This window comes from Vigna angularis, chromosome 2 (genome assembly GCF_016808095.1).
Source record: "Vigna angularis cultivar LongXiaoDou No.4 chromosome 2, ASM1680809v1, whole genome shotgun sequence".
Classification (NCBI taxonomy): Eukaryota; Viridiplantae; Streptophyta; class Magnoliopsida; order Fabales; family Fabaceae; genus Vigna; species Vigna angularis.
In genome coordinates this window covers 41,290,772-41,307,250 of record NC_068971.1, presented here as the reverse complement: position 1 = coordinate 41,307,250, position 16,479 = coordinate 41,290,772, and the positions used below count along the sequence as shown (strand labels likewise).

The 16,479-nt window shown below is 34.0% G+C and overlaps 1 protein-coding gene across 4 annotated transcripts; it reads right to left on the bottom strand.

The window, feature by feature from the left end:
* Positions 1–6,201: 6,201 nt before the first annotated feature.
* On the bottom strand, positions 6,202–15,392 carry LOC108347981 (ETO1-like protein 1). Of its 4 annotated transcripts, none has more exons than XM_017587465.2 (6): positions 15,162–15,388; positions 14,741–15,012; positions 12,905–14,614; positions 12,099–12,390; positions 7,146–7,455; positions 6,202–6,781 (listed from the first exon to the last, which is right to left on the bottom strand). In XM_017587465.2, the coding sequence occupies exons 2-6, from the start codon at positions 14,866–14,868 to the stop codon at positions 6,561–6,563; spliced, it is 2,661 nt and encodes an 886-aa protein (XP_017442954.1). In that variant the 5' UTR covers positions 14,869–15,012; positions 15,162–15,388; the 3' UTR covers positions 6,202–6,560. The 4 variants fall into 4 exon arrangements, with proteins under 4 accessions (XP_017442954.1, XP_017442955.1, XP_017442952.1 ...); XM_017587466.2 differs by having other exon boundaries at positions 14,741–14,914; XM_017587463.2 differs by having other exon boundaries at positions 14,741–14,928; positions 15,162–15,387.
* Between the last annotated feature and the right edge of the window lie 1,087 nt (positions 15,393–16,479).

The window sequence follows — 16,479 nt, the reverse complement described above, 5'->3', positions numbered from 1 at the left end:
TTTTTTTCTGTCAAAATTAAGGTAAACTCTTACCTTTTAGGTTTAATTATATTTACTACCTGATTTATTTAGTTGAAATAATCTTTTACCTTATGAAATAAATAATATAATTATTATTTTATTATTAAATATGTTATATATTATTTCTAATTAATTATCAATGAACCACAGTTCTATGACAATCAAAGTCGATAAACTACAATCACTATCCCGTTATGAATTATTTGAACTTTGGAGTTTGAAAAGTAATGGTTGATATTAAATTAGGAAACATTTAAGTTCTTATAATTGGTATTTTCCTGTTCAATAACCTCCTAACTGTTGTAAGGTCCATTTTTTTATATTAAAATACTTTCGAATTTTTTTAATAAAAGTATGACTATAAGGTTGTTTATATCGGAATAATCCATAAACCATAAACGTGTTTAATAATTTAGTTAAAAAGTAGTGGCATGAGACGAGACATTAGGCGCAAAATTAAAAAAAAAAAAACAAACTATAAAAAGTTAAAATATAATTCTTAAATCTAAACATTAATATATTTAGATATCAAAAGTCTTTTACAGTAACAAACAATATAAATGAAGATCACAAGATATTCTAAATCTTACGGTGAAGGATTTTGAACAATAAATTTTAAATAATTAAAATAATATATTTAAAATATATATTTAAAATATATATTTAATTACTATCATTAATACAATATATATATATATATATATATAATTAATTTATGTAATTATAAAAAGCATTATATATATATATATATATAAAAGTTATTGTTCGTTATATTCTTAAACTCATGATTGAATCAGAGCTAAAATATTCAAATTTTTTTCAATACAAATAATTATATTGTTGGCAAGAAATTTTCATCTCCTATTTTATTTTGTGATCTTGTTTTGATAATCTTTAATGTAGAAAATATAATTATGTTTCATGTAATTAATATGAAATAAATCACCACTAATTTTTGAACTTTAAGAAAGATTCATCTAATTAAATAATTGGATTATTATTAGTATGAAGAAGTTAAATATAAATGTTTCCATCAATGTTCTTTTATTATTTTTTAAAAATGAATCTATTTTTTTATTTTTCATTAATCTACCTATTTTTTATTTTTAAAAAATAGTTTAAGATTAATACTTTTTATCATAATCTAATGAAAAATGGAGAGACGTGATTACTAAAAGAAAAATATATGGTAATCAAGTTATAATTAAAATTCAATTATGGAAAAACACATAGTACATGATCTTTCCTTTTATATCCATAAAAACTTATATTCGAAAGGCTCATAAAATAAAATAAAAAGATGCTAACTATTAAATTAATATTTCATTTGAAACAAGAGAAAGTTATCTTTTTTTTGCTTTAAGAATAAAAGAAAACATACGGAAAATAAGAGTAAAATTAATGAGTTTGTGTCTATCTTTTTTTTTTCAAGACAAAAGAAAGCGTATGAGAGTGAGAGATGAGTATAATTTATGAGAAATTTAAAAAAACAATAGAAGAGAAAATAAAAAATATCTTAATAAAAAAATTTATTCTTTATTATATTTAATTTTATGCTTTATTCATTAGTACAGAAAGGGCATTTAACGTCTGTTATTTTGTCCTTTTAACGTCAGCTCCAGAACCGACGTCTTTATGGGTGACGTTAATCAAACGTCGGACTCAAAACAGGTCCAACCTCTTTATAGATGTCGGTTACTGCATAACCCCAACGTCTAAAGGGCTCCATAGACGTCGAACATTGCATTAACCGATGTCTAAAGGGCTCTATAGACGTCGGCCATTGCATTAATCGAAGTCTACTGCAGCTCGTGTCTTTGGGTAGCGTAGTAGCACCTTCTTCCTTTGTTAGTTTCGTTATAGAAAATGTTGCCTCTTTTGGATCTCTTATGACATTTCAACCAAAAACCGAATCTGGGTCCTTGCCTAGTTCCATTAAAACCGCCAACCAAAACGAACGGTGACAATAGAACTAGGCAATGACCAAAGTTCGGTTTTGGGTTGAAACGCTATAAGACATCCAAAAGACGCAAGCTTTTCTTACGAGGAAACTAGCAAAGGGAGAATGCGGTACTACGCTACCCAAAGACACAAGAAAAACTGCACCAAAACACAACAAAAACTCATTTTAATCGGTTCAAATGAAAGATAATCAACCAAAGACTAATATAATCGGAATAAAAGTACGTTTAAACGATTCAAAAGAGACAAAAACGCACCTGGAAAAGCAATGCCGCGGAGAGAAAAGGCGAGAAGGAAGACGATGAAGTGCTCGTAACTGCGGGTTTGATGTCTGGTTTAACAGCAAACTAGACGTCGGCTCCCCAGGTGAACCGACGTCTATTCTGGCCTAGATGTCGGGCCCTCACTAATATGACGTCCAAAACAACTTTTCACCTATCCTGTCAGGCCATTTAGACGTCGGATGGCGGGATCCGACGTCTGTACGGCGAGATCCGACGTCTGTACGGCGGAAAAAATAACTTTTCACTTACCTGTCAGACATATACATGTCCGTTAGGAGGGGCACCGACATCTATAATCGAATATAGACGTTGGGGTGGCGGGATCAGACGTCTCTAAGGCGAAAAAAAATGACTTTTCACCTACCTGTCAGGCATTAAGACGTCGGTTAGGAGGGGTCCCGACGTCTATAATATTATAGACGTCGGGACCCCTCCTAACAGACGTCTTTATGCCCACTTATTTACGAAAATGCCACCGGTCAATAATTTACGTTTGTTATTTTGTAGTCCGACATCTACGGGGTGACGTTAAAATCCAATTCTGTACTAGTGATTATTTATTAACATTAAATATTTTACTTTATAAAAGAAATAAAAAAAATACCTAATTTAATTATCGTCAATTTCAAACCCATGTATTTAACCCTATACAAGTTGTAAAACGTTTAACTGAAATTTATTTTAAGATGATTCAGACACATAATACCATTTATTGAAGACAATATGTTTAATATGGTGTTGTCAGACACATAATACATTTCGTTTTTTTTTCTCTTTCTCCTTTTTGTAAACATTTATATTTGTATTTGTCATAACAATTCATGTATGGTCGTGTATGACTATTGTATTTTTTTTGTCACTCGTTATCTCATTATTAGTTGTGTCACACTTTGAAAGTTTCATTAGTTGTAACTCTATTAAAATGTTCTGATTTGATTTGTGTGTTATTATCAATGTTTTCATTAGATTATATTTAGGGTTAAATATGTTTTTCGTCCCTTAAGTATCACACGATTTTAGTTTTAGTCCCTACTCGAAACTTTGATGGTTTTTAGTCTTTTAGTTTTGAAACTATTATAATTAGTCCTTAAAATTAAACGGCGTTAAATTTTTGTATGAGGTGGCTAACAGTGAGCAGGTGTGTGTCACGTTTGGGGTTTCTCATCTCTTTCACACCCATCATTGTTCCCTCTCTGAGTCTCCATTTTCATCCAAGCCAGCAGCTGCATTGGCAACTACAGAAGCAGTGGTTTCACCAAGACCAAACCTAACAGTGGCCGTCACCAAAAGCGGAATCAGAGACCCTTTTTTATATCCATATTCTCCACCATCCAACAAAAGCCCAGATTCAAAATCTGCTATTTCCTTCAATTGGGAAAAAGTAGTTTTAGTCGAAGATTTCGGCGAAGGATTTCCGGCTCCATATCTGTGAACGCGGCGGAGGCCTCGATGGACAGGTTGACGTCGCTGTGCTCCCCAAACTCGTGATGCGTGAGGGCCAATGCAGTGGCCGGACCCATGTCGCGTGTCGTGTTCTTCCTCTTGGCACCGCCATCCGAAACTACATCGTTGGTGTCGCAACGCTTCCTATTGGCCACCACGTTTTCAGCCATGATAATCGGAAACGAACGGGGAAAGAGATAAAGATAAATTAGATTGGGGAAAAGATAGATATCAGAGAGGACAGGACTTCCCCTTTATTTACTTCTTCCCTGATATCCCTCCTTCACCTTCCTTCGCATTTGCTAAACCTGGACCCCATATTTGTTTGGGAGCAGCGGGACCAAAGATTTCAAGTCAGAACCAGAGGGGAGTATTCCTGCGAAATGGTCATTCTTGCCATTGAATATAATAAAGCTGGCAAGTGTGGATCCAACCAATTAAGCGCATCCTGCAAATATCAAAAAATACAATAAATAAAAAGAAAACCAACGTGGTAGATAGGGGAGAGGACAACTTGGATAAAATGTGGTCTCACCATTTGCCACATCTACTAAAAGTTAACGCCGTCCAATTTTAAGGACTAATAGTAAGAGTTTCAAAACTATGAGATTAAAAACCATCAAAGTTTCGAGTAGGGACTAAAACCAAAATCGTGTGATACTTAAAGGACGAAAAACATATTTAACTCCTTATATTTATCATGGTAGGTTTCTGGGTGTCCTTTATATTTTTTTACTTTGATAATTTTTGAAAGTTTGTTTGCATTGAGAAAATACATTATACTTTGTATGATTTTGAAATATGTTTTCATTGTATTAGGATTGTCTACATTAATTATTTCAAATTATTTCGTTGACACATTGAAATTGACTCACAGGATTTGTATTCTTGTCATTGTATGTCTCCACAATAATACAAAAATTCAAATAGTATGTAAATATTTGACAATGGTTTCTCTTCACAATCACTGTTAATTTTTAACAATGACTCCAACAACGATGAAGGTGATGGACACAACTCCAACAACGATGAAGGACAGCGGTTACAGTAATGGACGACAATAATAGAGGAAGATGGAAAGAAAAAAAGAAGATGAAAAAAAAAACGAAGAAGAAGAAAAGAAAGGGGAAGAAAACCAAATGGTGTTATCTACAACAAATTTTACTAGTGAATTTTGTTTTCTAATAATTAATATTTCTTTTATTAGAAAGTGAGTTTATGCCTAACTCATCCCCACAAAACCGGCTTGTAAGGTGAGGTTTGCACCTCACTTATATATTATAATTTGGCCTTATCTCTAGGCGATGTGGGACTTCCAACACACCCCCTTCACGCCGAGGTATAGACATCTCGTGCGTGATAGTAGAAATTGGGTGGTCCGATAATGGCCCGATTGCGGGTGGAATAGAAGAATAGAATGCCCACTTAGAACTCGCTAGGATAGGCTCTAAACATGGCTCTGATACCATATTAGTAGTGGGTTTTTAAGCCTATCCTAACATGGTATCAGAGCCATGGTTAGAGCCTATCCTAGCAAGTTCTAAGTGGGCATTCTATTCTTCTCTTCCACCCGCAATCGGGCCGCTATCGGACCACCCAATTTCTACTATCACGCACGAGATGTCTATACCTCGGCGTGAAGGGGGTGTGTTGGAAGTCCCACATCGACTAGAGATAAGGCCAAATGATAATATATAATTGAGATGCAAAACCTCACCTTACAAGCCGGTTTTGTGGGGATGAGTTAGACATAAACTCACTTTCTATTATCTTTCGATAATTATCATAAAATTTATTAACGAGGTGTCAATAATTTTATTTTTATTGACATTGTTATGCTTATTGATGAATTTGGTTCAGTAAATCTATTTTTTCTTGTAGCGTTTATAAAATATTAGATAATCTCATAAACATTTAATTGAATTTGTTTGTAAAAAAATTTCAAAATATTTTTCAATATCTACTTAATATCAATTTCCTAAAGTTGGTATTTGTACAGTAAATATAATACCGAAAATTTAAACGACTATCTTTATAGATATAGAATTGAATATTAAACTTATTTTTAAACATAAGGATGAAAATGATCATATTCTATCCATAACAATTCATTTATGATCACTTTTTTAAATATAATATATATATATATATATATATATATATATATATATATATCCTCGAAAATAATATTAAATACCTATCAACCCAATTATATTATAAAGGCAGAACGATAATTATGAAATATATCCTCGAAAAATAGAAATAACCCACAGTATCTTGAATTTTGAAAGGTAAAGAAAATCAACCAAAAAAACCTACGACTCACGTAGGTGAAGCTTGCTAGTAAATCTCATGGCTTTATTTACATTTTTTTTTTCTAAGTTTCCAAGTAAATAAAAGTAGGTTGTTCTGAAAAAAAAAAAAAAGAATTCAATTCTATGGATTAAGAATACTTCATCCATGTTACTACTACCAATGGTTAAAGACCATCTTATAATGCAGCAAATAAATATTTTAATATATTGCCTTGCACACCATTTTAACCGAGAAACAAATGGGAGATAAACAACACGTTAATATACCCCCCAAAAAAAAAAATTAACAATTACAAAATTGGGACTACTCCCCTGGGGCTAAAAAAATGGTAATAGTTGACACGTTCATTACTATAGACAAGATAACAATATGTAACTATATTTTCTATGTTACAAATTTGATTTTCATGACTCAGCTCATCAAATGGTGGTCATCACTATAATGTCAATTCCTGAAGGCATGACTAACTTTTTCAGTGCAGCCATATTTTGAACGTGCAATTGATTCCATCTACTATGTGATCATGTTTTGAACTCACGGCTCGTGTCTATTGACTCGATTATGAAGTTCCAACATTTCTTGGTGGTTTGGATCCACTGAGAGCGCAGCACGACAATCTCTTAGCGCACCTAACACGTCCTCTTTGTGTTCATGAAATGCTGCACGTAGATGCAAGAGGTGCAAATCAGCTTTAAATGCAATTGCTCTCGAGAGTTCGGCTATGGCTTCCTCTTCCTTGTGGTTGTCCATCAATACTGCAACCACAGATACCAAAACACTTCAGCAATCTATCTATTTCACATTAAAACATGGCGGCCAAAACAATGACAACAATAATGGACAAAATCTAATATTTGGAAATTTTAAGATAATCATTAAAGGAACGGATCTTTATAACATCACAATAACCAACACTCAACATGTAGTAAATGCTTTAAAACTGGAATCTCTGTTCTTTCAAATACACTATATCACTGGCAAATAAAAATGTTTAACAAGGATCCTAAAACATGCCACTTATGCACGTAAATATTCACGCAGATGCATGGTTGCATTCATCTACTCGAGCAGAAAAGGCCCAGATGTTGCATATTTATTATCCTTAGGTAAAACACTAACCTGCAGCACGATATCTATAAGGATACACCCGAAGAGGATCTAATCTAGTGACCATCTCCAAATCTGCCTTTGCTTGTTCACGATCACAATACTCAGACCTCTTCTCATAAGCCGATGCATTGTTTTTTGCTTTCTTGATTAGTTCGGTCATTTCCATATAAGCAGCAGCCTTGTCATTTTTGAGGCAATGAACACGCGCAAGACCGTGATGAGCTCTGGTGTGTCGAATTTTAAGGGCATTGATATAACAATCAGCAGCCAAGTCCAATTTACCGCAGTCAACATAAACACTTCCAAGATTGTTCAGTGCCTGAAAATTAAATGGAAATGAAAATGCAAGTCGTTAATCAACTAATTAATTATGTTCAAAGTTGGAGAAACATATTGATATTGCAAATTGTAAAAGTATAATAGCCGAAAACTTTTACGAGTTCATCAGTTCAGCTAAAACAACATCGCTTCATAGTTCTTATTCTGGACTTCCACAGACTGGCCAAAACTTATAACCACGTAATACAAGAATGTACAAATCCAGAAATTAGAATGCAGAGAGATTGGGGTAAATAAGCATTTTCATTTAAGCCTGTTAAATAGTTCATCAATTCAATGTTTGGATCTTCCTAGTATATAGACTATACATTCTGCATATAGAATAGGAAAGAGATTATATGCTTTACTTATATTGGGTGTAGCGAGTCAATCCCTAAAACTAATTAAATTGTGTAAATCGTAATAATAATTCGTGAGGATTAGAAAATACTTCTCTCTAGTAATTCACACAGGAAAACTCCTATTTAAATCAATAATAAAGCTTGCAAGTTTTGGGCCTCAATATCTTGTACTTCCCGTCATTATCAAGTTTGGACCTCCTGTTCAAACAAGTTCTTATCAAAGTGAAGAAGGAAAGTGATTCAGGACTATTTCCTGAATCTTCAAGTGGTATGAACAAATTTGCTTCAAGAAGGAAGGAGTGATAGAAGATTATCCCTTGATCCTATAGTAGAAGAACTTGAAGAACTTGAGAAAGAACTTTTTCAATTCAAAGGACCTATAACAAAGTCCAAGAGCAAATGCTTGTCAAAGAGCAAATGCTTGAAAGAACAAATCTACTTGAGGCTTATGATGCTCCATGAAGATTGGAATTCGAAGAACATGAAAATAATGGCTTGGAGCACAATTATAGAATAATTATATGCAATTAAATCTATTTGTAATTTTCTTTTAATTTAACAGTTTGTAAATGTCGCTAGGAGAGTGAATTCATTGGGCAACGAGTCCAAGTCGATTTTTGAATTTTCAAGTTATTTTTTGATTCGTTGTGTTTGAGCTTTCTTTTAGGGTTTCTTAGGTGGCTTAAACATTTATAGACACCTTGGATGATCATTATATGAAAATTGGTTTTTCATTGAGAGATGATTATCTTGGTTCTTGGATTAGAACTCTAGTTCTTATTAAAGATTGAATTTTTTGTGACGAATCTTTCTTGACTTATCAATTTGATAAATTGTGACGTCTCGTACTCTGATTTTCATCAAAGATGGATTTCTTTGTGGCGAATCTTCCTTGACGTCTCCAACTCAGGTTCTTATCAAAGATGACAATCTTTATGGTGAATCTTCATTGACTTATCAATTTGCTATATTGTAACATTTCCATCTCTGTCTTATTTCAAGTTCTTCTCTGATTGATTTTTGTTTATGCCTACTTGAATTCTCAGGCTTCATTTACTGCAGAAATTCAATGCATTTGACTCTTACATCACAGGCTTCATTTACTTTGCGTTCTCAGGCACCCCAATTATAACAAATGAGAAACTACAACAGCAGTAAGAACAAAAGCCTTACCCCGGGGAGTAAGACTAGTTACATACATCACATGATGTCATATGACTCTGTGTTAAAGACCAAATCTCTAGAGACATTTTTTACAATGAAATTCTTTGTAACAATTTCCTCTAATATCAGTCTAGTTCTCCCTTTTTCACAGATTAAAAACCATACAGTCTCCTCTTAGTTGGTGCTTACAGTGGTCTTCTATGTCCATGATTAAACCACCATAATTAATTTCCTATCATTTTTACCTCAGTTGGTGCCACAACAATGTCTCTTTGCATACAATCATTCAAATCCTATCCTATCTTATGGCCACGCATCCATCTTAACATTCTCAATTTTTTCTACTCCCACATTTTTCTCGGCCCTTTATAGCCCGACATTCGTAACCACATACTACAACCAAATGTACAGCCGCAAAACTTATATCTGAGCTTGGTAAGCATATTACGATTACAAATAATAATTTTCGATGTATTTCTCCATTTTAGCATCTTACTTGTATCATGTGTAACATCCTCATTAACTTCCTCATCATTTCGTAATATTAATCTCACATATTTATATTATATCATGAAAAACAAAAATGTAAAATTTTCTTAGATTGGTATGTTATTTTTTATGTGTGGCTTTGGTATTGCACCTGTATCACTATTTTTAATTCCCAAGACATACTTAGAATCAAAATTATTCTCTGCAAGATGTTTCAAAGATGTTTGATAAAATTACTTGGTGCCAAGGAACCCGCACAGTTAAAAGCCAACTTTGAAAGTGATCAATGACAATCAAAATATTAAGTTAGATAGTGAACTGTCCAAGAAACACTTTCCTGTCGAGGATGGAGACAGACCATAATTGATGAGATGACAGTCTTAAATTCCAATCTTATATTCTGTTCTAGGCACTTCTCGAAAAAAATACAGTTGGTTGTCAAGGGGACTTCATTGTCATCATGAGCCCTAACAGACATATGGAAGGAAAAATTAAAGGCTCAAGCTGTGACTAAAGCTTATGACCAGATTTTTGGCCATGATTATGGTGGCAGATTATTTTGTTTACCAAAATATTTTTTGTCTGTCTTTTCTTATCAATGGATATTGCATCACAAGAACAATAGAATGTCTTTCTGCATTGTGACTTAAAAGAGGAGGTTTACATCAAACAATCACCTGAATCTGTTGCAGAGGGATACCCAACTTGCATATGAGATTAAGAAACTATTGTGTGGAAAGGCCTTTTTGCAGGCCGAAGTTTGGAAGGGATGTAGGAAGTAATGATAAGACCATTATCCAGTTTTTCTTTGATGAAGTGTCAATTAATCTTGATGCGTTTTATACTTTCATGTTGAATTGTATTATAAGCAATACTAATAGCTGATTTATTATTACAATAAAGATCACAGGTTTTTCACATTCACTTTGTTCCATAGCTCTGAATTCAGCTTCCATACCGGACCTTGTAATTACATTTTGTTTTTACCTCTCCAAGTCACCAAGTTTTCACCTAAGAACATGTGATATCTTGAGGTGAACCTCTTATTGGTAATAGAGCCTGCATAGTCTGCACCTTATTGGTAACAGAGCCTGCATAGTCTGCACCAATGAATACATTTCCATATTTAATTTTCCATCTTTCTTGAGCAACAATCCCTTTCCTAGACCTGGCTTCAGATATTGAAGGATTCACAGTCTATAAGTGTCACTCTCTTGGATCATGCATGAACTAACTGACCATTGGTTAGATGTGAGCTAAGTAAATGAGCTTTCGTACAAGCCTCTTATATTGACCTTTATTTGCTACAAAGCTATCATCATCACTCATAATTATATGGTTTTGTTCTATAGATCTATAGTCACCTTGAAATCAATTTTACTTGTATCTTTGAGAAGATCTAGAACATACTTTCGGAGAGATAAAAAATGGCTTTTCCCACTAGATGGCTTGTATCCCAAGGAAGTACCTTAATTTTTTGAGATCCTTCGTATCTAACTAAGCAACAAGCCTTTCCTTGAAGATCAATTTTTCATGTTCATCATCCCGCAACAATCATATTATTATTAACTACATAGACCAAGATAAGAGTAAGTTTCCCTTCTATGAAATGTTTGATAGAGTATAGTCACCTTGACTCTAATGAAACCCCCAATGAAATCATAGCCTGAATAAGTCTCATAAACCAAGCACGGGGCTACTTAAGTCTACACAAGGCTTTCTTCAGCCTACATATTTTATTCCTTAAAACAAAGTGGAATCTCTGTGTACACTTCTTCCTCTATGGGTGCCAAAGCCACTACAATCAAGGATAAGCTGGTTGTTGAAAGGCTACTCCAATCAAACACCAAAAAGGGCATAAAATATATATCTTTTTCAGACTACAATATTAGATTTCATGCAAAATATTGGAAGTCTTACATTGACTAGAGATAAGGCCAATTCACAATATATAAGTGGGTGTAAACCTCATCTTACAAACCGGTTTTGTGGGACTGAGTTAAGTTTAAAGTCCACTTCTTAACACAGTATCAGAGCTTGGTTAGAGTCTATCCAAGCGAAGTTTGATGTTTGTTGAATCAACCACACTTTACAACTAGATTTTGTGGAGTTGAATTAGACTTAAAGTTCACTTCTTAACACAACACTTGGTTGGCCAGCTTCACCTAACTAATTCAAGGTCAACCCTTGTTAAGGCCAGCCATGACACATAAGGCCCCAACACAAAATGCAGAGAAAGTAGTGTTAATACATAACCAAAGTGGGAGTCAGTTGATAGTTAAGTCCATTGGAAGTCTTTTAGCAAACAAATGTAAATTGGGATGTATTGCTAGAATGTATAAAGAGGACTGCATACGGGCAATTGATAGCCAATTAGTCCATTAGTTAGTTAGAAGTGGTTGTTGCTAAAATCAGATTAGGGGGATTCGTCAAGTAAATATGACAATTTGTGTGTTAAAGGAGAAACCATTTATGAAGGGGAAAGCCTCCAAGAGACCACCTCTCTCCTGTTCTCAATTACTCAACAAATTTGTTCATTTTTCTCATTCGTTTCTATTAATTTTCCATTTCTCTTCATAGTTTCTAACTAGTGAAATAATTTTGTAGAAGTGGTACAATAGAACCATACCTGACCTTTGCGCAGATTATCTGAAGGACACTTCAAGGCATCTTCCAGAAGTGAGATAACAATCGGTGAGCATGATGGATCTACGCTAGAGTCAGCCAATGCATAGGCCTTCAGGAAAAATGCCTCAAAAGATCTTTTGATACTAATAGACTCCTCTGCTTTCTGGAGTCCTTCCTCATAATGACCTGTATCATATAAGATCCACCCCTCATATACAAGTCGTTCATGCTCGCTTGATGCATGTTGCTGAGCTAACTGTAAACTCCGCATAGCAGCCTCAGGACAGTTCAACCTAAGTCAAATAAATACATCAGATTTATAGAGGCATCATATCAAAGTCAGTATTTAGAAAGATAAAGACCCAGAAACCAGAGAATCTTCCTTTACAGACACAATTTTACAGGGATAACTTGTATTTCAAAGTAAAATATAATGTTCTATGGATACTTCCTCCTTAATGGTTGAGTTTATTATCACTGATGTACAACTTCAAAAAAACAGATTTCCATGTGCAAGTAAAGCCAGAAGATCAAAAGTAGCTACCATTGTCATGTTCTTAGTCATGAAATTTACAATATGATTCAACATTGTCAGCATAAAACACCAAGTATTGTGTTAGGTTCGTAATACACGTGACAGTGAGTTAAGTTAAGGCTGGAAAAATTAATGACAGATACCAAATATCAGAACATTTTGTTAGGGGGACGGGGGAGGGGTTATATGGAGGTTTGGACCTACTATGATTTCTAGCAAAACTAAGTCCTTGAGCACTGACTCCAAGAGCCTTCAAAAATTTCATAACATACCTGAGGAGAAGCAATGACTGTCTGAAGTACAGAATACCTTTTGCCGCATCAGATTCAAGCATCTGGTATATAACAGACAGAGACCCAATATCATCAACTGCAGACCAACAGTCATATAACCGAGCCCAACAATCAGCAGTTGTCCAACGTTCAACATGCTCACGCACAAGTGTGCAGAGTTGGGATGCAGCAACACGTCCCTCAAACATTCTATAATCTGAACGTAAAGTAAGAATTGTTTGAACATCACATAGAGCTGCTTTGTAGTCCTCAAGAGTCAGATGGGTAAAAAATCGTATTTCTAAGCATTCTAGTGAAAGTTTGAACCCAAGAATCCTATTGATTTCTGCTAGTGCAGCTTGAGCATTCTGCGTACTCATCAAAGAGGCAGCCCTGTACATGTAAGGATATGCAAGTGTAGGATCCAAATTACTTGCTTTCTCAAGGTCATCCCACCTTTTGTCACTGTCACAGTATAATGACCTTTCCTGATACATCCATCCAAGTGGAGTAACAGATGAAATGACCGAGCTCAGCAGCTCATAAGATAAAAACTTGTCGCCCTTTATAAAGTCAAGCCTAGCTAAACCTGCCACAGAATATATATGGCCTGCGTTTACGGCCCCTTCAAAAAGAAGACGTGCTTCATCATATTCTTTCCGTAAGAGTCTTACACATCCCAATTGATGTAAAGCCAGGATTCTCTGTTTGTCATTCTCAGCAAACTCAACTAACCGTTCCAGGATATGAACTGTTTTGTCGGAACAAGAATTAAGGTTCATAGAAACTTCACTTAAGAAACAGAAAAGTGCAAATATACCTGGCCCAACCATTACTGCTAGCTGCTGCTTATTAGCATGAACAAATATCTCTACTACCCGACTGTCATTCAAACAGTTTGGAAGATCACGCAAAAGTACTTGTAAACAGGATGCAGCAAGTACAGTTGAATTCTCATCAAGAGCATATTCCATGAGCTCTACAGCATCTTCTTTGGAGGAAACCAAGGATGCAAGTCTTCTATCACAAGCATCTTTAAGTCTTTCACAACAATACTTATTTGCAAAAGCTAATATCTCCAATAAAAGATTTGGGGGGACCTCAATCAAACCGCCAGTCAAACTGAAAATACTTATTGCCTTCATACCAAATGGAGAGATATTATTTTCAGACAAATCTATAGTCTCAGCACGTGATTCGCTGAAATACCCCTTTAGCATAGCATTAAATGGTGCCGAAAGTTCAGAAATTTTTTGTCTATCACAAACTATCTCTTCATCGCCAATTGTAAAAGTAACATTTTGAGAAATGCAGTTCTCATTGGTCATTCTCCCCACAGAACTTACATTTACATCAAATGGAAGATGAGATGCTATATCTACAGGTGCAAACTCCTTCGCACATTTACCACAATTGGCAAGCAAGTCGGCTATTAGTTCTTCCTCTTGCTTCTCATATTTCAACCATGCCCCAAATATAATCTTCTCATGAACAGTGTTGGCTTTCTGCCAAGCTCCCTGAAGGCTTCTACGCATCAGTTTAACTTCCCCAAGGCCCCTAAAGACCTGGTATTGTAACAAAAACAGATTCGACCGCTCTTGTGGAGGACAAGACTCGAGCTCTTCATGGATTTGCGCCAAAACTTCCACATAATCAGCAGGCTTATAGAAAGGCCGTACAGCTGGCTGAGGGACCTTGACCAGAGATTCTCTAAAGTACATAAAAGCAAACAAAATCCCATCCCAACCCCACCAAAAAACAAAAGCACCTAATTAAATTGGCAGAAAGGGAAAGCTTCAATTGAAATAAAGGACCCGTTCAGAGAGAAAAACTCACATTGAGGCAGAGGAAGGGTACGATGACAACTTGGGAAGTTTCCCTCTTTCAATTTGAAGCCAAGACTGAGGATTCAAAGTATTTGGATGCGTCTCTTTACAGGATTCTGCAGGGAAGAAACTCCTCATGGGGCATAAGAGACGAAACAACTCCCGGATCTCCACAACAGCACCACTTCAAAAACCAAACTTCACGAATTGGGGGCACATTCCATTGCCAACAAACACAGCAATCAATCTCAAGCTAAGGATTTGGTGCACCCAACCAACGAGCTATAATATAAAACAAAAGCTAAAACGAAATTTAAATTGACTAAATTTGATTATTACAATATGCTTAGTCTCTTGAGTTCATCACAAAACAAAACATGCCCCCATGGTTAATGTCTAGGAAAGATCTCAAGCAGAAAAATGTAACTCACCGAATCAGTTCGGAAAATGCAAGAAATGAATTGATAGAGAGAGCTCAACTATGAATTGAATCTGCAGAGGAAAATCAAATTGGAAAATTGGGACTTCAACTAACTTTTTTTTGTGCCTTTGCTTTTTGGTGATAGGGAAAGTATCTCACTTTCCTTCTCCTGGAGACAGACCATACAAATTAACTTTTTCTTTTAAATTGGAGATTGAAAGATGAAACTAACTGTTACACCAGACTTGATTTTCTTTCAAATGGTAATAACTATATCTTTTTGAATTTTAAGGTATTGTTCTAAAATATAAAACAAATTAAGTCAAAGAAACAGTAACTTGAAAAAGGTATCTTTGGAACCAAAACATTTTTTTTTTTAAATCCAATAGACAAACGCATGTGAAAAATTACAATGTTTTAGTCTAATCTATAAATAATATTAATTTTTTTTCTATAATTTTTTATAGGATAAAACTTTAGATGTGGACTGGAAATGCATAATTGCATATGACAAATGCATATAATTAATCATTGTCCTTTTATAAAAGAAAACTAATTATTATTGTGAAAATAGTTTACTATCTTCATTTTTTATGTAAAATTTCTACTGTGTGTTGCAAAACATAATATTTCATTTGTGAAATATTTTTTATATTTTATTTTAATTATCATTAATTATTCATCTTATTTTATATTTTATTTAGGTATTTTTGTAATTACAAAATATGTTGTTATTTTTTTTTATATAAATAGCATTATCTCAATCAAGAAGGATAGAAAATGATAACGTGCAAACACCAACCACATAATTAGTCCTTCAGATAAAGAAATAACAAAAACGTGATACATTCAGATTTCATCGACAAATTAACCTATATTCACGCTAGTAAGAATAAATTGTTTTTTTCATTATTTTATTATAATCTTTATAAATTTATATTTCAATTTCTACAAGAATGTGGATATTATTTATTTGCACTTTTATGCTATCTTTTTTCTTAGGGACATTGAGTTAAGACTTTTTGTTTAGACTATAAATAATTGTGAAACAATTCTATTTTGAATTTTGTAAGAGTTCTATGTACACGAATTCTTTCTTTAAATACTTAACACGATTTTAAATTTAAAACTTAAATTTAAAATCATCATTTAAGTTAAAATTATTACACCTTATTCGATTTGGCTGTTCATGCATAAAATTAAGGCATTGATTAACCATTAACTTATTTCAATTTTTACTATCTTAACAAATATAAAAAATTCATTATTTTTCTATCATGTTTATTACCTTCATGTTTATATAAATAATTTTTATAATTTGATAAAAG

Bases quoted from the DNA above. Each gene is read 5' to 3' on its own strand.
- LOC108347981 (XM_017587465.2), bottom strand. From the start codon at position 14,868: ATGAGGAGTTTCTTCCCTGCAGAATCCTGTAAAGAGACGCATCCAAAT. The intron at 12,391-12,904 runs GTATGTTATGAA...TATTTGACTTAG, and splicing joins CAGTCATTGCTTCTCCTCAG to GTTGAACTGTCCTGAGGCTG. The intron at 6,782-7,145 runs GTTAGTGTTTTA...CTGTGGTTGCAG, and splicing joins TTATAGATATCGTGCTGCAG to TATTGATGGACAACCACAAG.